Here is a 25,545-nt window from a genome sequence, read left to right as displayed (position 1 = left end):
TTCTCCAGGTGTCAAGTTCCTTTTCTTAGAACCTTGTTGACAAGGAGACCTTTTACCCTGCATGACCTGGATGTGTTAGCTGTTTGTAACCAGAGCAGGGAGATCTCTAGAAAGGCTGCATGTCAGCGCTGTTTTTAACAGCATGTTTGGAGGTGTTGTCTGTCATGTAGTCCTTGTCAAAATAACAGCAGGGCTGCAGAACTAACTGAGCTGTTTTGAGACCAGACCAGTGGTGAATACTGTGTGCAGTGGTGACACCTGCTGGCCTCTTTGGATTGCTCCCTAGAAAGGATTTTTCACCAATCTCATAGAACTCACATCTGTATTGAATACAGGACAAATTCCATCCTAAAGCATTGCTTTAAAAGCAGGCAGGTCAGGTTGATTCATTTTTTCATGTGCATTTAATTTTCTTTCAGTTGGGCAGTAATTTTTCAAAAATTAATGTAATAATAGATCTCAGAATACCTGAGTCATTTTGCATTTTGCATCATTCTTAAGCAGGAGAGTACTCAGTTTTTAATCAGACTATTTTGTGGTTATGACAAAAAAAGCAAGGATGCATTAAATGTTTAGCCTACAGTGTATACATCCCCCTATTGCATCCACCTTGACCCCACTCCATCATCATAAAAGTAAAGGAGAAGTGACAGCTTTAACCTTTTATAGGGTTTCATCGAAATACTTTGAAATTCAAAATTAAAGTCATAGAATGTCTTTGGCGCACATCCCATGACTTTTTTACTTGTGTCACTTTTCTATATATTTTACATTATTATTTTGAAAATCAAGATCTATGAAGTGACATACTGTATGTGGTTCCTCATCTGTTTTTGGTAAAAGAAAATTGATCACGTAGAGTGTTTGCAAATAAAAATTTTATTTATGGAAAAATAAACAAATAGAAAGTCAAACGAGTATTGATGTATACTATGAAAACATTTAAATATAAGATATTTATACGTATTCTGTTATTTTTTAGGTACAGGGACAGGTCAAACCACACAGGGGTATCTGAGATGGCTGCAGAGCCTCCTGTCAGGGTCTGGGACAGGTTGTCAGAATGGGACAGGTTGTCTTTAGATTCTGACTTTTTTCGGAGGCAAGATGTGACTGGCTTTACAATACTGTATAAGTAATGGTGGTACCACCAGTTTAATCTTATAATTCCAACAAACACCTATACAGAGGTAGCTAAAGTACACAACTATACTAAGTAAAAGTACAGTTACTCTGGTTAAGATATACTTAAGTAAAAGTCAAATGCTGGTCTAAAAATCTACTCAAGTAAAAGTTAAAAGTATGTAACCTAAAGTTTAAGTTCGGAGTAGCTACTGAGGAATTAAACAGTAAAATATGATCTTTCGTTAGAGGCTAAAGGAGCAAGGGAATAGATTATAAGCAGGTTGTTTAGGTAGTCACACATTTGTAATCACATACACAGCAAAAGTAACAGTGTCGATGTGATTCATACAGAGTTAAAATTTAAAACTTTAAGTGTTTTTGTTTGTCCACCCTTCAGAAACACCTAGATCACAGATAGGCAACTATAACTCAGTGGATAACTTCACTCATGGTGCAAACATGGAAAAAACAACAACCCACCAGAAACATGACCAAATGAACCCCAGCAAGGATATTGGAATTATTCATTTGTGCCTGTTTTTAACCACTTTTCACACCCCTTTCTGCCTTTTTTAATGCATTTTTGCAACCTTTTACCAGCTTTTCACCATTTCCTACCAACTTCAGCATTTTTAACCAATTTTTGCCATTTTTTTTTCAATTTTTGCCTCCTCTAACCCATTTTTCATGCCTTTTCATCAATTTTTAGCCTTTTTTTACTCAAAATTCATTTGGTTTACTTTGTACGACACTCTCCTTGCAATTTTTTTCATCTTTTTTGTTTTCTGACCCATTTTCCCACACTTTTGTCAATTTTTTCCTCATTTTTGGCACAATAAACCCCTCTTTGCTTCTTACAACCCCTTTTCAGCACTTTGTTTTTCACTGATATTTGCCACTTTTAACCAATGTGAGCACTTTTTCACCTGTTTTTATGGCTTTATCTGGTCATTTCTGCAACTTTTTGTTGCTTTCCACCCATTTTTGCTTTTTCCTGTCACTTTTTGCTCTTTTATCTCTTCCGCCTCTTTGAACTTGCCAATTTTTATGTATTTTGCCAGTTTTGCAATTCTTTAATTATACTACCCTTGAAGTTGTCTCAGTTTCTTCTATTTTATTTTTGGCATGTTTAAGTTTGTGCACATGATGGCCTGGCTATAAAACTGACACCACTTTTCAGTTGGTTTCTCTCAGTGCCCATCCACATTGTCATCATTATCAAAGGAGTAAATCTGTTTTAAGAAAAAGGGGAAACATTTTGAAAAACACTGTACAAACACAATTGAAATTAATTTTTGTTGCTTTGTTAGGAGTGGCTATCATTCAGGTTAGAAATAAAATATAGTTATCACAACTGAACTTTATAATGGAGCAGGACTTTGCTGACCTCCATGGGCCCCCAGTATGGCTGGGCCCCCAGAAAGCTCTCCCCTTTAACCCCCTTATGGGTGGGCTTGTATCAGACATATCAGTTATTTAATAGTGCTTTGCTTTAAGCTTTGCTACTTCTTTAGTAATACATCAATAAAGAATTTCTAGCACAATTTATACATGACATAAATAATTTTCGACGCTTTACAGATGTCTAGTTCAGCATCTAGTAATGCTTTATTGATGCTGAACGTGTATAAATTTTATAAAGAGCTCCAAAGTCTCCTCAAACATGACTGTAAAAGCAGTTACGGATTCTTATCATTTGAATTATAAACCACAAATCTGTAAAAAAGAACACAAAAACAGGAAACTTATTGGTTGCAGTGCATTTAGTCAAAAAGGGATATTACGGATAAAACAATAAGAATCAAATCAATGAAGAAAAGTCAATGTCAGAGCTTTACTTGATTTGAGATTCATGCAGTTTGTGCAATAGTTATGAATTCTTACAATCCAAGTTTAGAAGACCATCTCCCACAAAAGAGCTAGAAATAAAACAGTGACGTATCATGTTACTGTGCATGGTATCAATCAGTTCAACAACAACTGATCTGAAAACACCCCCCCTCACTTCCTCGTCAATAATGCCTCCACCAGTCCTCCTCCATCCTCCCTATATGGAACCTCAGCACACCTGTTCCTGTCCAATCCAGACACAGTGAGCCCAGGGCTCCTCCCACTGCAGCTGATGGCGTTACCATGGGTTACAGGGTGGTGGCCGGCTCAGTCTCCATTCTTCTGGTGAGGAGGCTTTCCTTCTCATCCTCATCTCAGCAGCAGATTTCACTCACGGATAGAAACATGGCGTGATCAACTAAGATGTCGAAATACAAAATTCTGACGACTCATCAATATTTAGTTATTATTTAGTAAACACAGACGTGGGTGTGCAGGATTTCCTCCTCTGGAGGCTGAGTCTGCAAATACAGACAACTGCTGTGTGTATAAACGTGAAGAACCAGCTGTGTTCATGCTTTATTTATGTACAACTGATCAAACAGCACGAGAAGCAAAGAGACAAAGAAACAGCTCTAGTAACCTATAATGATCTATAAAACAAAGTCAGTGAGATGCAATGTTGACATTTCTGTCAGGTGTTGCTGAATGTGTTTGGAGTAAATTCTGACTGAACCATAAGACTTAGCTGCTAAGCTGTGATCATGTTTGATTGACAGAAGAGGCAATTGGTGCTCTGACATACTCTGAAAATAAAATACTGTTAGTAGATGCAAAGATGATTCACAAAGGAGGAAGCAAACCTAGATCAATTATGAATTAACGTTGGCTCAGTGCCAATACACCTCTTGCCCCTGTGACTTAGCCCAACCCATACATTTTGCAAGTTGACATGTAGGGGTAGGGTGTCCTGATTTTTGTTGGAATGGAGGGCAAAGAAGAAGTGCTATAGGGCTACATGACCCGGAGACACACCCCAAACCAAGTATTGAGGGAAGTTTTCTGGAATGCACTGAGAAATAAATGCACAAATCTCTTCTACACCAGGTGGTCAGCGTTGCATGGAGGGACAGTGCCCATGGAGTGGCAGACTGGGGGTGGTGGTTCCCATTTTTATAAACAGGGACCACAGGGTGTGCTGGAATTATTGGGGTATCACACTACTTAGCCTCCTTGAGAAAGCCAACCCTAAGGTCCTGGAAAGGAGGCTCCAACTGACTGTTGAACATCAGATTCAGAGGGAACAATGCCAATTCCGTCCCGGTCATAGAACCCTAGACCAGCTCTTCAGTCTTGTAGGACTCCCGGAGGAAGCACGGGAGTTTGCTCGTCCAGTTTACATGTGTTTTGTGGACTTGGAGAGGGCTAATGATCGTGTCCCTAAGGGGGTCATGTTGGGGGTACTGCTGAAATATGGGGTTCCAGAATTGTGGTGGCGAGCCATCAGGTTGGGGTCAGCTAAAATGAGAGTTCCATCCACATCTTCAGCAAAAAGATGGACACATTCCCATACACATACCTTTACAAGCTTTCGTGGGTTGGCTGCCTGGAAGCATCCCCACAGAATGATGCTGCCACCACCGTGCTTTACATTGGGGATGGTGTGTTTGTGGTAAGGATGGGAATCAAGGACTGGTTCCAGCTGAGAATTGGTTACAATTGGTTCAATCCATTGACTTCATTTACATTTAATCTTAAGGTTCCTTTTTCAGTGCCTAAATTTAAATCTAAATCAATTAAATCTTATCAATTTCCATCCCTAGTTTTTGGTGATGTGCAGTGTTTGTTGTCTGCCAAAATATTGCATCTTGTCAAATGGCCAAAAAGCATCATTTTTGTCTCATTGGACCAAATACCAAAGAACACCAAGGACTACAGTGGTCATTTTCAGTCACCTTTTCTCTGAGTTGCTTGGAGTGTTCTTTTGTCTGCACTCAGGTGATCCCCATTTCACTAAATGTGAGACTATTAGGACTAATAGGCCGGACCTCTGTTGAATTAGGTCGTTCATATGTAACTTGAATATGTCTTACAAACTGCATGTCGCTGATCTTTCCCAAAGACAGAGCAAGAGTCCCACACTGCTGACGTTTTTTTTTTTAACACACTTACAAATGAAAACAAGTCAGAGTTCGTCAGACAGATTACAACTTCTGCCCAATGAAAAACCTCCTCTCTGAATCCATAGTCAGAAAAACTGCTTTGCTCCCTTTAAGTTGATGTAACACACATTTTCTGACATTGGTGCACGTCATGTTATTAGATTGTGGGCCAATGCTTGTCATCATGACTAGTATCAGCCAAAAACCAATGCACTGATGTATAAAAAAAAAGCAGTTTAACTGACTGTACACTGAAAGATTTCTTGTCTAGATGGAGAAATTTCTGCAAGTCCATGGCAGTGCTCTGTGACGTTGGCTCTTTAAGAGCAGTGGCTTCAGCTTAATGCTACTGTCAGCATGTTACAATACAGTGCACTGCTGCAATGACTCTGCAAACTTGCTGATGTTTGATGTTTAGATGTTAAGGTTTACAATAATGATGACATATTAAACATCTCTGTGCACAATTAAGCACACTATCGTTTACTAATTAGCAGATAGGGCACAGCTGATGTTAATGGACTTGAGCTAGTAAGGCACTCAAAGTCTGACTATTCAAAGGACTTTTTACAGGCTGTTATATAGAGCGGCTATCAGTGTAACTAAGACCATTCATACACAACCATACACATTCACACTGATGCAGCAGTGGGAAAGTGTGGGCAGGGGTGTAGCTAGGGATTTTGGGCCCCCAGAAAAAATATAACACAGGGCCCCCCTTAACTGGCTAAGCAAGAAATGTTGCATTATTTTTTTATGACTATCTATGCATTTAAATGTATTTTTGAATCATAATTTCTGGATTTAGGATTTTAGCAATATTTTCACAATGGCTGAATGAAATTTACTTGCATACAAATTTCAGTCTGCTGACAATTTCATTTTGTTGCTTTTAATTAAATAATGTCACTAATTCCTAAGAAAACAAAACAAAAGCACACTTTTCATTGTAGGCTTCCCAAGGGCCCCTCCCCCAACATGCTCAACAGCACAACACTGAACCCCAAACCATTACTTCCTCAAGACTCTGGGACCTTGATCATGACCTCTGAGAACAGCCTGCCTCAGTGGCCTTCTGTGGCTTACCCCCTTTGCAAAGGGTGCCAATTTTAGTCCTCTGGACATTTGTCAAGTCAGCAGTCTTCCCCATGATTGCAGTTGTGTGTCCTGAACAATTGTGAGAGAATGAAGGCTCAGGAAACCTTTGCAAACTGGACTTTTCCACAGTATTCTAATATTTCAAGACAAGACAAAGTCTGAAGGGTCTTAGTCATACAGGTCATGGTGAATTAAACTAACAGGGATCTGGCTTCTTTAAACAAAGAATGTCTACCTCATGTACCTCTAATATGGCCCTATCAGACAATCCTTACTATGTCTTCAGACTGCCTTATCTATATCTGCCATGCGGCTGCTTAAAGGGCTGGGAGAAGTAGGAGCCCAAGAAGCTCCAGCTTCTCTGTGCACTTGTGGTTTGTAGTCATTTTCTTAATCACATTTTAATTGAACTTTAATTCATCCCAGTAACTTGTCCCCCTGAGATTGGCAAAGCCTGTTGCAACAAAAGCCTGGCCAAGATTAAAGCATTAAAAGCTGCAGACAGTTCAGTGGGGGCCATTTTTCCCCGGGGCCCCTATAGGGTTAATCTGACTGTTCAGTGAGAAAACAAAGGGGCCAAAGTAAAGACTTTCAGGACTTTTTTTACATTTTTGTAATCAGCTTGATCAAGTTTTTACTTCTCTGGGTTTTGGGGCCAGGTGGATCCATCAGCTCCATGCCTGAAATAGAAATACTGATGCGTAAACTGAAGAGAACCATTAGTATAATGGTACGTTTTCTGTAGGAGCTGTAGATTAGAGAGTCCACTCATTCTGCTGATCTCACTGCTTGTCCTACATCTGTTCCTGGATGCCAGGACCGTGCCCTCCCTTCACGGAGACCACACTCTCCCCCCACCTCCTCCAACTGTTTATCAGGCACCACGCCAACTTTCCCCTCCTATTATCTGAACCCCCAGTATGTCTCCACCCTCAGCAGGGGGGGGAATTTGTTTTGTTTTTCAGGACACCAGCACAGCATAAAAGGGGGCTTTAAGCGCAGTGTCTCAGTCTTTGGGCGTGGCTGCACCTCTGACACTTTTACCTCTGACAGTCAGACATCAGACCCTCTCCTGCAGAGATGACCACCCACACACTCTCACAGCCCCCTGGGAGAGGAAACAGAAGCAGCAAAGCCATTTGCTGCCCACCACGTTGTTATGGAAACTGAGCCGACATGGACTCAGTGTTAAAATGCTTTCCATGGCTGCTCATTCAGGAGCATTAAGTCTGGTTTAATATGAGTCAGGCATTAGGAGTACATGTCAGAGCAAGCTGCTCCATCCCTGTATTGATCAGCATTATATAAGTATTTATACAACACAGACATTGATTCTCTGTCAGGCCTGCATTACTAAATGGAAAAAAGTTTAGCGTAAACCATAATGAATGTTGATATGTATCAAATCTCACATGCTTGGATAACCCTATTGATTTCCAGGATAAAAAATTAAGCATATGGTGAGTTGCACAAATGAAGTCTAGGGATGTGGTTCTTAGCTAATGTACCATTATGTTCAAATAAAGTTAGTTGTGAAGTCTGCGGTTGTTAAGTTATTTCTAGAACTTCACAGATACTTTGGTTCTCAACTAATGAAGAATAATGTAGTTTGGACCTGATATAGAAGAAAACATCTCTGTATGTTTCCTTGTTGGCTTCATACATCAACCACTTTATTAGGTACACCTTGCTAGTAACTGGTTGGACCTCCTCTGCCTCCAGAGCTGCCTAAATTTTTCATGGCATAGTTTCAATAAGGGAAACATTTCTCAGAGACTTTGTACCATATGATAGCGTCACACAGTCACTGCATATTTGTCGGTTAATGATGCAAATCTCCCGTTCCACTACATCCAAAAGGTGCTCTATTGGATATCTGGTGACTGTGGAGGCTACTGGAGTACAGTGAACTCATTGTCATGTTCAAGAAACCAGTTTGAGATTATCTGAGCTTTGGTGCATTATCTTGCTGGAAGTAGCCATCAGAAGAAGGTTCCACTGTGGACATGGTCAGCAACAATACTCAGGTAGGCTGTGGAATTTAAATGTGGATTAGCTATTTGTGTTAACAAGCAATCTAACAGGTGTACCTAATGTAGTGGCTGATGACTTAGTTTGATTCGTCCTAGAAAAGAGCTCACATATTATCTAGGTTGTGTCACATTTACATCATGTTTGCTAAACTACCAACACAAAATCAACTGAACTTTTCTACTTCTTCTGTATTTAACGTTCTCTACTCTATCTCTGTAAAAATAACATTGCAACAAATCTTTTGGCTCATTTTCTTCTACTCCCAGGCATACATGTGTGAAACCCCTGAAAAAGGCTCCACGACCCACTTTTAAGTCTCAACCCACCAGTTGAGAACCATGGCTTTAGAGAACAAAAAACAGGTAACTAATGAATATGGTTTTGATTAAATAATGGTTTGAGGGCTGACTAAGTATCCAGTACTCAATTCAGTTAGCAAAGAGTGGCCTGGAGTTATGAAGAGGAGGGGCCGAGCAAAATTAAATAAAAACCATGAATGCTGTTTTATTCAGCTCTTAAAAGCATGACATATTTTGTGTGAAGACTTCCAGAGCAAACAATGAGTCTGCACAGACGCCATGACTCCTAAAACTAAGAGAAGAAAATATGATGAGTCACATCTTGCCCTTGGCATCATCTGTACATTGGTGGCTACACAGCAAAATCACCAGTGTTAAATGAACACTGAGAGCATTTAATCTCACACCTTAATGCCTCCACTCTTCTGAGTGTTGATTTAACACTTTCAAAGTGTTTTTAACACTGAACCAGAATTTTTCCAACATTGTAAACAGCAAAATCGTGAGTGATAATTCAACTCCCATAGTGTTGAATTTGATGCTTTTACTGAGTTTACATTATGCAAAAAATAATTAATTTGAAGTATTTGTGATTTTGATTATTTACACAGTGCTACACACTTTTCATAACTCAGAAGGATTGCCACCTCACACTGAACACCTGTGGTAAAGTAAGATGTCTTAAAGCACAAGTGGAGCAGAGAGACTGATGCAGAGCTAGAACACGCCCTGAGCTGAAAATCTACATTACCTCGTTTATTAGAAAACTTGCACAGACAGGAAGCGACTGACTTAGTGGATAACTTCACTCATGGTGCAGAAGTGTTTTATATCAAAAACAAGCTTCCACTAGAAACATGAGCAAAGGAATCCCAGCAGTGATCAGAGTTAAATTTACACATGGGAGAAAAAGAAATAGTGATGCTCACAAAGCAGGAGAAAGATATACAAAGTTATTTCCAAGCATCAAGAACTGGTGTGAGAAGAATTATCAAGAAATTCAATGAGAGCCACAAAGTCCAGAACAAGCCTGGCTAAGGTAGGAGGAGGAAGATTTCAAAGACTGGAAATAAAAACTAGTGAAAGATTTGTCTAAAGACCCCAGAACAACTGCCAAGACACTAGTGAATGACTTAACCAAGTCAGGAATTGTGGTCTTAAAGAGGACAATCTCTAGAGCCCTGCACAGGAATGGACAAAGAAGAATTCCGCTTCTGCAGAGGAGCTAAAACATACATAGATCCTGGTGAAGAACTACCTCCAGAAGACTAAAGTGAATGTTCCTGACTGGCCTGCACAAAGCTCTGACTTGAATCCCATTTAAAACCTGTTGGGTGAACTGAAGACCTCGGCCAGAAGATCATCAAATCTAGAGGAGCTTGAGAGATTGGCAGAAGAAGAATGGGCTGGAATTCCACAGGAGACATGTCTGAGACTGAAACTATACCAAACGACTGCAGGCTGTTATCCAGCAAAAAGATACAACTGACTATTAGCATTAGGGGGGGTAATAATAAAGACCCTGGTAGTTTTTGTTTTTTGGTGAATAGTTTGGTTTCTGTCTGCAAAATATGATAATGTAAGCATCCAAAACAAATCTAGGCTGTTTTGGAAAGCTGTGTTAAAAGTCTGGGTTGGGGTCAGTTGGTCGAACAGCTGAGACTTCATCAAATATTTACAACATGTGTGGGAGCAGCAGGGTGTGGTGCTGAAGGGACAGCGCCCCTCATTGTTGGACTGGGTGTGACTGTGGAGGAACTCTCCATGGTGCTGATCCCCTCTTTACCTTTAACTTTGATCAGACACACCCATCACACACAGCTTAAAGACATCTTTCACGTATTGAATTACACAACTTACACACCCATTTTTAGGCGGCTCCCTGTACCCTGATCTTTACTTTGGCTCTCATCTGATGCCTCCTCCAGTCTGTCTCTGCGCGGGCTCACACAGGCTGCAGGTAATCCCTCATCGGCTAACATCCTCCTCCAGTAGTCTATTGGATCTTTATGGTGACAAAGCTCTATTGTGAGTCTCTCCCTCATATGCTGACTTTTAACTCAGGATTGGCTGCAGGCTGGAGGCTAATGTTGACTCATGAGTAAGCAAATCAAAACTGTTTGCTGATCAGTAGGAGGATCACCAGCAAAACAGCGGATTTCCTCCTATTTTTCCCTCATTTCAGATATTCACCGTGCATTTTCCTCTCTTTTGGGAGTGTTTTCATGCACCATTAGCCCTACATTTTTGCGCTTTTGTCACGGTGCGACCACCTGCGCGTAAAGAAAAAAAAAAAAGGCGGTGGCTGTCAAGGAAAAAAAGCAGCTGAGTGTGAGCATCTGTGCATCCTCTCCCCGGGAATCCTCACAGCCAGAAAGGCATGTCGACCGCCGGGGAAGTACCAGCCTTCTTCAGGGGCATGGGCTCTGACAGCCCAGCCAGGCCGAGGCAGCAGTTCTGTGGGATGTTCTGCCCGGTGGAGGGCTCCTCGGACAGCAAGACGCTGGACTTTGATGCGCTGTCTGCGTGCAGAGGGAAGAGTAACGGCCGAGTCATTGACCGGCAGACCGACATCTCCCAGCCGAGGAAGGTGGAGATCCGGGAGAGCACTGGGAAGGAGGCTCTGCAGAATCTGGATGATAAAAGGGTAAATTTCTCTTTATTTGGCATGCTTATTTCTTCATCCCCCCCAACACATTTCTCTTTCTCTCTCTGGCTGTAATTCATGTCATCAAACGTTCTGATTTTTGTGCACAATCCTGCGCCATTTTCATCCAAAAGTGTTGAAATACCAACTCCTGACACCCACTCACTTGGGTTTATTTTCTGCTGACAACCAGTGTATAGCAGACCAGACAACTTGCCCTGACTACATTTCCCAGAACACCCTGTGATGTAACAGAGAAGATGAAGGGCCCAGCATGCAGGGCTGCGAGGGAGTGGCTCCCATAGGGCTGGGCGATAGGGACTCTTTAGCTTAATGACAATACACTATGTATTTATTGATACATGTTTTTTCTGTAACGAGGTGGCAAATGGTTGCTAAATAAACAGACTTTGATGTGACTAGTAATAATATTGAAACCTGTTTAAGCAACAAAAACAGAAGTCCTGGACACCCAGTATTTATTTATTTATTTATCTATTTATTTAATGTTTCCTACAAACTCTGAACTGTAAAAACACTGGCAACATTTCTGCTCTCTGAGTTCGTCATAAATCTCTAGATTCTTGAATATCATGTATTTGAAATGATCAAATCTTGATATTTCAATGATCAGGGGTGTCGAAAAGTACTTACTGAAAGATCTTCAATCATATTTGAGCCAGAAAGTTAAAAACAGAAAAGAAAGAGCGCGCAATGTTTAAACTGCATAAATATATTGGCAACATTTGAAATAGTAGGTGAGAAATGAGTTAAACCCTCACTTCTTACCAGTTCTACCCAGTTCTCCAGATGTTGCCAGCTTTTTCCTGAAATTTAAAGAATGTTCTGGAGTTTGCATGCAATATTTGATGATTGAAATCAATATATTCCCCATTATTGGGTGTCTAGGGCTTCTATTATTTAAAAGTATGGAGCCAAACATGTATCAATATCATTTGATTTTAAACAAATTATACAAATTCTCCAAACTTCCATGAAACATATAAAACAAGAGTGCCTTATTTAGAGTAAACATTTCGAAATTGACTTGAACCCTGCACAGGACTCTTTTCTTAGTCCCGGTCCAGGTTTCTGCCACTTAGCACCCGCTCCTGTGGCACATGCCATCCACGCCTGCATCCCACATAATCCATGTTAATATTCAGAATAACAGACAATGGGTTTAAATAAAGGAAACATCAGCAGCTTGGAGTCTCAGGCAGATTTAACCTGTTAAGCCTGAGCCTCCTTTATTAGGCTACTGCTCAAAATTTCCAGCCCATCTTTAAATGAGTATAACTGTAACTACAAGGTCTATTTGAATGATCAAGGTACCATTATGAAGAGGGCACCTGTGAAATTTATTCAGTAGTTGTAAAAATGTGTATATATATGTTACTGGATCAGAGAGAATCAAGTTGGCAAATGAAAAAATTCATTTTCGTCTATTTATTTTTTTATTTTTTTTTGTTGCTCTTTTAGCATATATAGCTCATTGGAATAATGCACTTGAAGTCCAAAAATCTCCAGTAGGCCAAAGCACCACATTTTGACATTACCTCTTTCAAATTTCATGCCACTAGAGGGTTATTAGGACAAAATAAGAGAGATTTTATAAAAATATCCAGACGAAATCCCCCTTTGTGCCATTTGGGCACATTTTGGTCCAATTCAGCACTATCTCTGCCATTGGAAAAACAGGTATCAAACTTTTTTCACTCATATGTCATTATAGGTGGTCACTGCATCATGGAATTCTTTTTCCCCCCTCAAATCACCCAGACTTCCATGTAGTTCCCTTTCAAAGGAAGTCTTACAAAGAAACTAAAGTTTGATACCAAGAGGAGCAGATTTATTTTCAATGGCACAAAAAACAACAGAAAATCAAGTGCAGAAAACTGGGCTTTCAATAAGACCATGTTTGTGTCTGTAGTACCAGGCACCATCCCATAGGGGGCGGAAGTGTCTGACAACGTAGCACTACGGCCACTTTGATATGTGGCCATTGATTTGAGTTCTTTTTGAGTTGGATGTAAAGATGGTTTATTTTGGCTAGTAGCTGAGCTTCTTCTGTTTAATTTGATGTGTAACATGACCATTTTTGTGCAGAAATAGAGTGCACAGAGCAAGTTTGTTTGGATCAAGGCGAGCAGGACCAAATTTGGTCCCGCTAGGACTTTTAACTCCTGGTTATGGCTTAGTAATAGCAGGGTCACAGTAATATTTTCCAGCCTTTTTACATAACATTATTTTACAGTCATACAGAGATGAAATTGTTTCCTGTTTTCTGGAAAGTTTGTGCACCATAAAACTGCATCAGCTCTCACACAGAGTAGACTTATCTTTGTTCTATTTATGCAGTGCTGGTGCCTTCCTCATAATTAGATGCCTGACGCAATTAAGCAAATTTGCATGGAAAGGGTTTTCCCCCAAATAATTGCATTATGGCTTAGCATCCCTAGATGCTACTGTGTATGTGTGTTAATAAGACATCCAATGACATCCAACTTGGTTGCATTTTTGGATTTCATAGAATATCTGTACATATTTGTGTTTTTTACATGGCACCAGTTTTGAATTAGTATACCCAAGAAGTCCTCTGAGAGGTTTCAAACACAATTGGAGTAAGTGTGTGGCGTGCAAATCGACACAGACACACCACCAATTATAGCAATAAGAATGTCCTTTGGTCGGTAAGCATGTTACTGTTCATGGTTCCTACTGTAAACAATCTTTTTTTCAATATAAACAATTTCTATGTTACCCTATATCACACTTCAAAATAAATCAATATATCTAAAACAAAATCCCAAAATGTTTTGCCCAGCCCAGGCTTTTGGTTTCAGTTTCTTTCCTCTCTTTTTTTAAAACACTGCAGAGGTTGTGAATTGCATAAGCATTGCTACAGTGCTCATAAGCCAAACACTTACTCTAGCCTGGTCAACTAATCTGAAAGACAAAACTGCCAAGAAAAAAGTGCTGCAACTCCATATGTGCATGTGCAGGGCTGCAGCATCATTGTGCTAATGCATTTAGATGGCTTTACAGCAGATTCCAGGGCGTGGACTCGGTGCAACTCTGACTTGCATGACTTGCAGGAAAATCTTAAAACTTTTCTGCTGCTGGTTCAGACTCATTATCAGGGTTTTACAGACTAGTACATGGTTAACTGTGGTACCATGAGTGCCAGTGCTTCCTTTACTTATATTTTAGCACTCAGGATGCTGTTAAAAGCTTTGTGTAGTGCACTGAGGCCTGATATCGTGTTACATTATTGATGTGACCACTCACCCTTTATACTCTCTTGTCTTTCTCTCATATCTAACATGTGTGCTTGATTTCCTCTTAAAAAGAGTATCTCTGACATGATTTGATAAAAGACATAATTACATAAAAGGGTGATGCAAGTAGACTGCAGTGGTGAAGGTAACAAAGTATTAACACTAATAGTTTACTGAGGTAGTGCTTTATGAATTTACATCATTAGATAATTTACTTTGTATTCTGATTGGTTCAGATGAGACTGAACTGATCACACACAAACTCTCCACTAGTACACTAATGAGCATCAGGCTCATCTTTACATACTGAAGGAAATATTTCAATATGTAAAGAAGTACTCTAGTACTCAATGCCTGTACTTCTACCCCTGGAAAACAAGGAATGCATGATTTAAACCTCCATGAAAGTATATCCACTCACTGGCATTACTATGCATACCTCATCAACAAAAATGTTCTTTCTGCACTGGCACACACAGGGATTAAAGTTCTCCATCACCATAATGAATTCCTCTTAATTTCATATTTTTAACAAGATTTTGGTTAGTGTCCATCCAGTGTGTGAAAAAAACACAAGTACAAGGAGGTGACATAACACTTGTTGTAATATGTACTTTATGAAGAAACACATAGAAAACTCACACATATGTCACATTGGAAACACCGTTTTAAACTGCAAAGGGCTTAAACAGAGAGTTCCTCTAGTACTTTTTTTTCCTCAGAAATATTTAATCAAAACATTTCTTTGTTATTCTCTGCAAACGGCATCCTCTTCTCTCACTGGCCACTTTATTAGGTACACTTTACTAAAACAGGGAAAAGCTCATTTTAGTTTTGGAACAAGGCTCCTGAAATATTCCTAGATTCTGAACTTATACCATATAACCTTGCAAAGCTCCTATCTGAACAATTTGGGCCTGGTTATAAAGTGACAGGACCAATCAGTGTCGAGGGGCAATACTTTTGGGCACAGCAGAGTTGTGACGTAAGCAAGCAGTGACAAGAGGCCAGTGCAATTATGCCCCCTCTGGTGCTCTTTAAGTGAAGAAAATGTGTGCCCTCTAAGCAGAAAAAATGGACAAAGTGCCCTTTAAGGGAGCACAGTGTGAAAAAGTTTCCTCTAGGGGGCCTTCTACTTAGACAAAATTTGTCAAGTGCCCTTTAGGCTGCCCTCATAGGGGGCAAACATGGACATAGTGCCCTTTAAGGGAGCAAAATGTGGAGAAGTTCCCTCAAGGGTGCTTTCTTAGAAGAAAAAATTTGTCAAGTGCCTTCTAGGCTGCCCTCTTTTGAGACAAAATTTGAAAAGGTGCTCTTTCAGGGGGCATAGACAAAAATTTGTCAATTGCCCTCTAGGCTGCTTTCAAAGTGGATAAAATGTAAGAAAGTGCCCAATATGGTGTCTTTTGGAAAAAGAAATTTAAGCAGGTGCCCTCAAGCCTGCCATCTTAGGGGACAAACATGTACAAAGTGCACCTTAAGGGAGCAAAATGTGGAAAAGGTCCCTCTATGCTGCCTTCTAAGTGGACCAAATGTGACAAAGTGCCCACTTTGGTGGGCACTTTGCAAACAACATTTGAGAAAATGCCCTCTATGCAGCTTTTTTAGGAGACAATTCTGAACATTTGTCCTTTATGGGAACACAATGTGAAAAAGTTCTCTCTTGTGTGCCATCTAACCTGACAAGCCAGATTTGTTTCACACATCCATCTGGAAAACCGCTTATGTCACGACTCTACCACGCCCGAAAGTACTGCCCCTCATCGCTGATTGGTCTTGTCACTTTCTAACCAGGCCCAAACAGTTCAGACGGGAGCTTTGCAAGATGGATTCGCCAGTGAGAAACAGCGTATCCATCTGCCTTGCAAGGTTAGGTACCATCTAGGGAAGACAAAATTTGTTAGTTGCCCTATTGGCTGCTTTCTTTAATGGACAAAATGTGACAAAATGCCCACTATGGTGCCCTTTAAGCTAAAAGGCTGCCCTCTTAGGACACAAAATTTGACAAAGTACCAATTTAATTCAGAAAAATGTGAAAAAGTTCCCTCTAAGGTGTCCTCTTAGTAGACAAAATTTGTCAAGTGCCACCTATGGTGTTCTTTAAGTGAACAAAATTTGAGGAAGTGCCCTATTTTAAACCCAAAATGTAATAAATTTGCCTTAAAGGGGACCTTCCAGTGGATAATATGCAATGAAGGGTGCTCTCATAGTGGTCAAAACCTGATAAAGAGCATTCTAGAGCCATGGTTCTCAACTGGTGGGTCGGGACCCAAGTTGTAGAGCTATTTTTGGGAAGTTGTACATGTGTGCTAGGGAAACAATGTGTGGCTGAAAGCCTTTGATGTGCTTTTATTCTGTCTCTTGGTTTTGATTGAAAAACTGAAGAAATTTGGGCCATAATTCATTGATAAGAAGTGCCATATGCCCCACAGTATAAAGACATTGGTGTGTCTTTGGAAAATAAATGGTTAAACAGTGCAGAAATCATCTGATGTTTTATCACTGAGGTAGGTATAGTCACATAATAGAATTATTTTTTATCTTAACCAGAGTTTTACTATAAATGTGTGGCAACTTTCTGTGTGCTAATGTGCATCAGTACATACAGAAGTGCTCTTTTTATTATTATTTTTGCCCCTGCCCCTCTAACATCCTAAATCCACCAGTGCCCTTATGTTACATCACAGTCTGTTATAAATGATGGCTGCTGGGGCAAAGACTCTGCCACTGGATTTTTGTGTTTTGTCCTGTTTCTTGTTTTGTCTCTCTCTTTTACTCTACCATCCTCTGTCACTGTCCTCTTCTGTTTCTGAGCCAGGCTCACTGGCTTCTTTTTAGCTGAGGGGTGGTGTGTGAACAGGAGAACCATTGCCCACCGCCCGAGTTTCTTGGTAATCCTAACACTGTGTGGAAATGGGGTAGACCCTTTACTCTCTGGTGAAACATATCGTACTGTTGGATCAACTTTCAAACTACTATTCAGGTGGAAAGGCTGTGTTGCTTTAAATCTAACTGTCCTGTCACAGCTCTGCCTCTCCTGCATATCATGAATAATTTATGTCAGACTTACTGGATTATGTTGCTATAGTTGTTTTAAAGAAAAAAGAGATTTAAAAGAGAGAACAGGAGAAGAGAGGGGAGTTAAGATGGCTGCTGGCTGTTCCTTCGTTTGTTCACTTGCTGCACTCTCTGCCTTCTCTAATCCACGGAGAGCAATTGATGGCATTAGTGGCGCTCTCCTGTCAATGGAGCAGGGCGAGGCTCTGCGCATGCTCCGTAAGGTTCTTTTATGGGGAAGAGGCTCGCGAGTGGTCCCTCCCTCCCTTCCCCTCTTGTCTGACTCCGTCTGGGTAAGGAAAGCTTTTGGTGCATCGGCGGACACCGGGAGGCTGCCAGGACGCGATCCGGAGCTGAGACACACTTTGTTTCTTTACGTTTGCGGTCTCCCAAAGGATCAGCTGAGTTCTTCCCGGCTTTTTTCTTCTTCATCATCATCATCATCCTCCTCGTTTGGACCCGGCGAGCAGCAGTAATCCGCACATCCCGTTGCATAGATTGCGGTTCCAGGGCGCAGCGCAAGACGAACTACCGGCGAAGATGTCTGGCTATCAGGGCAAGAAGAACATCCCCCGTATCACAGTGAGTGCTGGGATGCTTTTAACTCTGAAGTAGCTCAGATGAAATCCAGTCTGGTGTCTGAAAGCGTGGGCCTGCGGGTGTGGGTGCAGGATGTCACCGGGGCGGCATGGTTTATGAGGCTGCGCCTCTCCACTCCTCATTTAAGAATAAGTCTGCACAGAAGTGCTTTGTAATGCGTTTTTGCACACCACCTGGCTTTTATTTTGAAGTTTGCTTTCTACGGATCAACCCCACGTTGGTGTCGATAAACGTGTGAGGCCGCCAGGCTATAAAACGTGGTTTTTGCAGCATCTTTGCGACAAGTGCCCCTCTCCGCGTAAAAGCGAGCTATCCCTTGACCTCAAAGTGTTCCTTTCTGCTGCACACTCACACTCTCTCCTCTGCTCTTTGTCTTTGCTCTGCTCTGCCTGAATGACAGAGATTTCACGCCGGTGGTCTTTGTTAGGCGGTGTGTCTGGTGGCCGGTGTGGTTTCACTGCACAACAACTGCTGGACAAAGTAGGGCTGGGCGATATGGACCAAAATCACGTCTACACATTTGAATGGCACTACATGATGAAAATATGGATTTTTTTAAATTAAAGAAGTAACGAATGGCCTCACAATACCAGAATTAGAAATTTTGATTTTTCTAATTGAAATTGAATGTTGATACATATTTGATACCATTTATGTAAATTAAAGCAAACAAAATTTCCAATACTTTAAAAACATTTTCCATAAAATGCACAAACACTTTGGCAACTTTTGCAAAAGTGGGTAGAAATGGTGTGGGATAAGGGAAACCCTTGATCCTTATAGTTCCAGCAGCTTTTCCAAATGTCAAGATATCTATGCAGTGTAGATTCTGTGCTGGAGTTTGTCTAGAATTTTGACAATTTAGAACAACAAATGGGTCTTTACTGGGTGTGTAGGGCTTATATTTTTGTTGCCTTGGTATTAAAAAGTATCAGTTTCACTTCATTTGTACTAATGGCAATGTTCATAGATGAGATAAAAGAAATATTACTGTCAGGTGATTTAAAAATTAACTTATTATTCAAGTCCCTGTAAAGTGAAATCCAAAATTTGTGTCTTAACACACCTGATAAAGGAGCCCATGACATCACCAGTCCTGATGGGAATTACCCCTTCCCTACAGCCTACAACGATATCAAATCCCATAGCAGTTAATCTAAATACAGTCTGTTTGTAGCTGATGTCACTGCCTTCATTGAAAGTAAACAGCCAGTTACGTGCCATGGTTTTGTTCATTGTGAGGTAAATTTCCCAAATCTATCAGTCACGATGGTTTATGGGTCATTAAAAGCATCATAATAGAAAGATTTGTGCCAGAAAACAGTAAATTTATTCCCCAACTTCTGTCTTTCTGCTCTGGTACAGAGCCAGCCTGCTGAGCTCTGATCAAAAGCATTTTTTAAAATTTGAGAGGATCATTACTTCTGAACCCTATTTTCACCCATGTGATTAATTAATGGAAATTCATTTAAATTATAAAGAAATAAACAAATAAAGAAAATAATATGCATTTGAGCTGTCATCAAAAGCACATTGCTGATAGTGGTTTTTATTGTAAACAGTCTGAAGCTTAGCATCAGTTTTGCTTTGTCAGATTAATGCATTCAATACTGCACTCACTAATGGCCAGATGAAGTCAGGAGACATTTTATTGTAATGCAACATAAACTTTCACATACAAATATTAACAATCTCATTTTACCCATCATTTCATTTGAAAATATCTTTAGAATATTTTTTATAAAACGTTCTGTATTTCCCAGCCCTAGGGCACATGCCTCCCTGCATCTGCTCTGACGCTAACTTCCCGGCTGCCTTCCTTTCCCTCCAGCTCTCTTTTCACTGTGAAGAAGCCCAACTCTGATTTAGATTTTGTTTTACAGGGGGTAAGCATCAGAGAGAACATTTACAGTGTCACAGATTATTTCCCTGGATTCATATCGCTGAGGAGGGGTGGTGTAGATGGTTGTGGTTCAATGGAAAGTAGAGAAAGGGAGGGGAAAGGGAGGGGGGCCAGAGGAAGGGAGGGGACAGTGGGTCCTATTTCCTCCATGCTTCTCTCTCAGCTGTGTAATGAAGAGAAGATGCATGCACAGTGGCAGAGTGGATCAGGAAAGAGGCTACTGTCTGATGGATTAGAAATAGTAATAGAGTTTAATGTTAGAAAATAGCTCAGAACAAAAGACAGAGTTGTATGTGTAATTCATAGCATTTTATTAAGTTATGTGTGCATGTAGATAAAATCTGTAGTGGTTGTGTCTTTCAGGCATGAACTGTCACTTCTGGCATGAGTATACCATTTATTCTGATAACAATGGAGCATATTTGGTCCCTCACAGCCACTTTAGTAGCTCCAAAGATGGCAAACATGGAACCAAATATGTAGATAACTCCTGGTTTATAAGCTACACCACAGAGATCAATAGTGCAGCTATGATTCAAGCCAGGAAAGCATAATAAGGTGATGAGTCTAAGTTACTCACAGAATATAATGACAGAAATTGATGATCATAATTTTGGAGATTCTCACAAATATGTCACATGGATAAATATGACTTTTACCAATAAAAAATCACTGATTTTACAGTATTTTAGCAGCATGTCTTACAAATCAGCACTGCTGATTAGTATTAGTCCCAGTGGAAGCTCATAAGAACACATTATAAGCAGTTTTTACAAGCTCAAATGAGAAAATGAAAGTAGTTCATGGCAAATGATATCAAGTGAAATCATTAAATTATTACTTTTTGAATCCAAAGTTTTTAATACTTAGTCACACGCCCCTCCACCCTACATCTGCTGCACATCTTAAAAACAGGACAAACAAAGCTGATTTAATTCATTCCAAGCTGGACACAGCAAAGCACCACAGTGTCGATATTTATGCAGGCTTCCTGAGTTATATGTCTGCAAGCGTCTCTCTGGATCCACTCAGGGAAGCATGTTCTGGGTAACTGTGGGTGGTGGACACTCCCAGAACTGGTGTGCACATCTGAACAATTTGTCCTGCAGGCCTGCACATCAAACAGGCTAGAAATCATTCTCACTTTATATCAAAAGATCTCAGAATAACACCGGTGTTGGCTGGAATATCTGTTTTTCATGAGGGATTTGTTCACCAAGGATAGGTTCAAAATTACTTCAATGCAATTCTAACGACTGATTGCTTTTTCTGCCATTTGATTTTTAGCTTATCCAACATTTATATCATTGTAAGCGGAGACTTTTAGTCAGAAAATATATTAAAAAGCTATCTTAAATACACTTTAACTTTTTTATACTATTGGAGAACAAAATGTGTAGGGGGGTAAGGGAAAGATAACTCAAACAGCGAAATAATGAGTAGATGTAGCCATATTATACAACCTACTTAGAAAAGACATAATAATATGACCTACTACACAAAGTTACTCCAAAGACCACCTAACAGTCACAGAGTCACTCTGAAGACCACCGAACAGTCACAGAGTCACTCTGATGACCACTTAACACTCAGAGAGTCATTCTGATGATCACTCAACAGTTTATAGATATGATATTGCACTGTAGTAAAATGCCTCACCTCGTATGCACATTTGCACTAATCAGTTATCTTGAATTATCTTATCAACCTCATGTAATGCTGCCCACCCTTGCATAATTTAAACTTTTGATCAGGTCTAGTCAGCATTCTTGCACCCACTGCACATCTTGCAACCAGTAAAGCTGATTCTGTTACTGATTTTAAAATAGGATTTTCTAAATGATGTTTGCAGTACATTACAAATGGAGGTAATAATTCAGAACAAGAACAATCCAGTTTTTCTTTTCCACAAACTTTCTCATATTTAAATCCCTTTGGGGCTGTTACATATTTTCATGGTTAATAAGTTGAATGATTTCACAGCTGATGATAATTTACAGCATTTTTTGGAGTATGGTGTTGATATGATTAGTGGCTATGGTGGAAACATGAAGCTTCTCAGGTGATTCACTCTCTGCTCAGCCCTCAGGAGAGAGCAGGAGGAGGAGGAGGCGTGATCAGAGGATTAGGAGGAGGGTTGTAGTCCCTGCGGTGATTAAGTAAGACCTAAATAGATAAACGTCCTATTCTTTACCGTTGCATGAGAGAAAGGGGTCAGAGACGGGATTTATGTCTTGATTTTTTTTAAGTTAAGCTGAAGACTTGCTGGAAAGAGATTGTACTTCTTGGATGTCATTATTCAGAATAGTTCCACCTCTCTACCCGCTTCCTGGCTGTGCAGACTCAAGAGGAGTAGATGAGATTATTAACCCGAACAGAGGCTGCAGAGGAAATGAGTTTAAATTGAATAAAATCAGCGCAGGAAAGGCTGACAAAGGAACTCACAGTGTGCTGATCCTTTCTGCATGGGCCAATCAAACAGAGAGTTTACAGCTAATGGGGATTTTGAGAGTTTCATCCATGCATCTTCAACATGATGGGTGTGGTTCTGGTGGAGCTGACTGGTTTGTGTGGACCAGATGGAGTCGGGTCAGCTGCACAGGCAGAGATTTACTCACAGCAGCTCTCATCAAATATGGATGGACTTCCATGAGTTAGCCACCTGGTTTGGAGTTACCGTGACTCACAGCTTTTTTCACCGTAGTTCTGATGCATGCAGCTAAACCTGAACAAAGATTTAAGGTGTGGCATTGAAGTTATTATAAAGCTTGATTAGAGAAACTCTTATCCGTACAATAAATTGACTAAAATTTTTGTCTAAAATAAGAAACACAAATGATTAAAAGCTAACTACTTTGCTTGTAGACTAAAAAAGTCTAAAGTTAAAGTTGTTCTACTTACAGCTTAAAGTTCAAGGGTTTCAGTCATTGGTTAGATTTTTTAGCCAAAGAATTTTTCACATTTGCTGTTTCTTGGTTTAACAAACTGCAAAGTTGGAACCCTTTAGCAATTATCACTTGATAGACCTGGCATAGTTTTTTATCATGATCAAATTTTAATCCAAAATTTGCCAAATTGTCTCTCTCTTTATCAATGGAGACCATTTCTGCTCTCATTCTTACACTGAATCATCAATCAATATGTTTGATTTTTTTTCGATTTGTTGAATGTTTGAAGTGTTTTTCATGTGCATGGACACTCAGAACATTGCTCATCTCGACATCCTTTCTGTCTTCACAAAATCTTTTGTGCCATTCAAACACATGCGACATGCAGCGTTCCCCAAACACTCCAGTCAATGTAAGAGAAGATTCACTGCTGTTTTCTTAAGGTTCACCAAAAATTTCAAGTCAATATAATGCTCAACTTTTAGGCTAATAATATTCTGCTGCCTAAACAAAATCCCGTGCACTTCAATCTTTTGCAGTGAACTTAAGATGCACTTAATCTTGTGAAGATTTATTTCAAAAATTCATAGTAAAAAATAGAAAAAAAGCAACTGTCCTTCAAAAAGCAATCCAAGGCACACTGTAGGTTTTATATGAAATTAAAATACCATTATTTTACACATTTTTGGTAACAAAAAAAAACCCAGTATCATTCCAGTAAAGCTAGCTGTTTGTGTTGAACAACTTCCAGGCAAGACTTCTTTTTGCATGTGGCATTTATGTCTGCAGTGTAAACGGGATCATATCTTTGTCCATACATTCCAGAGTATGCTATGCACTGCTTCTGGGAGTCTCATCTCAAGGATAGAAAGTCTCAAAAGAGACTGATTGTCTTGTGATTTTTTTGCAGTTCTTCTGGTTGCAGACACAACATCAAAATACAATTTGTATCCAGCCTTGTCTAGAGGAGAAATAAAATCAACTTTTAAAACATTTTAATTTTTGAATGGAGGCCAGATTAATTGTTTCTCAAGCAGTTTTGTGTCTCAAGTTGAAATGTTTGATCTATAGTGGATCGTTATCCACATTTTTATAAAGGTATCTGTTCATAGAGACGAGTAAATCACTGTAAGAACACATCAATGGGAGTCAGTATGTTATAAGCACAGATAAAGCACCGCCTGTTTTTTTTTTTTGCTTTGCACACAGACTGATTCTCCTGCAGACACCAAGGCATACTCCAATATAATTGGTCAGTACAAGCTGGACTTCAAATTAAGTACAAATACAAACCAGAATACCTGAGAATCCAGACCCCTGGTTCTATTTAGAAGCTAATAGATATTAAAACATACTGTAACTAGAAAATGTAGTTTACACTGTGGGTCAAAAATTTCTCTTGGGCTTAAACTTTTGAGGAACATTTTTCTGAATATTTTTGGACTTTTGAATAATTAGAAAACAATCATTTAATTCAATTTAATCGATACTTGCAACTGCAAAAAATAATAGTCAAAGAAAGCTAGTACATTTTCAAACTTGTGAAACTGGAATCATATAATTTCAGCTGTTTTTGCTCTATCAATAACATAAATTATTAAATTAAATGATTATTATATAGATTAAGGAAAAACATTCTGGCATTTTTGTTTTTTTTTTTTAATTAAATTTGCAGAGTGAATAAATGGTTAATAACTTCAGCTCTAGAGTCAGTTTAAAGTTAGATCTGCTCCAGATGAGATCCTTTTTTGTGCTGTGAGGGGTGTTGATTTTATTTGAATATCACAGTGACAGCAAAGTAGAAGCAAGGACAAAGATGATGTCTAAGTGAAGTAAATGCACATTAAGGTAAGGTAAAAATAGAGTGTGGCTATAATAAGACGGTCCAGGATTAAAGTGACTACAATCCCCAGAGGATGAGGGCTCAGCAGGCGGTCTGTGAGTAAACCAGTACTACAGTAGTTTCCCTGGGGGCCGCTCACTGTGTTTGTACTTACTGTTAAAGTCGCCTCACTGTATTCCTGCTGTTATCTCACTGTGCACAGCACCCCGGGGCGATGTCTGTTCACACATTAAACACAACCATGCTGCTCTGTAAATCACCCACCCAGCGGCTCAGCCTTGTTTATTCACGCTCAATATCTTCCAAATTGTTCCATTCATAGAGCCAGAAGTCAGAGGGAATACTCAGAGCGTGTTTGTCCCTGAGTGTACTGTAAGGGAATGTTTTTATCAATCAGCAAAAGAACAAAGAAGAACACTGTGGGGGAAATCTGTATCAGGACCACGGTGCCTCCAGCTGCAGCACACTGTGAAAGAGGTCAATGAGGAATTTTTAATCCTCAGTGTGACAATTTAATGTATTATAGAGGCAGTAAATATAATTCTGATAAAGATAATTTAATCAGTGCATGATCACTTAAAAGACAGTTTAGTGTTCTTGTTAACTCACATATAATGACTATGTAAATAGCGGTCCAAGTCACAGGAAGTCACCCACTGATTACTAAGATAGCAGTAGTAACGTGTTACACTACTGTGTTACAGACAAATGTTACAGTCATGCGTTACACCCAGCACTGACTTCGTTTAGCCAGCTTACCATGTGCACCACTTGTTAT

General features: G+C 39.8%; 1 protein-coding gene across 2 annotated transcripts in view; it reads left to right on the top strand.

Annotated features, from left to right (window-relative positions):
- The first annotated feature begins 10,711 nt into the window (after window positions 1-10,711).
- Window positions 10,712-25,545, top strand: part of dpysl2b (dihydropyrimidinase like 2b) — a 50,278-nt gene continuing 35,444 nt past the window's right edge. The window contains exon 1 of one of the 2 annotated variants that reach the window (XM_041810712.1): window positions 10,712-11,195. In XM_041810712.1, coding sequence (XP_041666646.1) covers window positions 10,929-11,195 — 267 coding nt within the window. In that variant the 5' untranslated portion in view covers window positions 10,712-10,928. Of the gene's footprint in view, window positions 11,196-17,816; window positions 18,116-25,545 lie in introns of those variants that run through there. The other variant, XM_041810713.1, reaches the window with a different exon arrangement.

This window comes from Cheilinus undulatus, linkage group 17 (genome assembly GCF_018320785.1).
Source record: "Cheilinus undulatus linkage group 17, ASM1832078v1, whole genome shotgun sequence".
Classification (NCBI taxonomy): Eukaryota; Metazoa; Chordata; class Actinopteri; order Labriformes; family Labridae; genus Cheilinus; species Cheilinus undulatus.
Note: the sequence above shows the minus strand (reverse complement) of the source record. Positions and strands in the feature narration are given on the sequence as shown.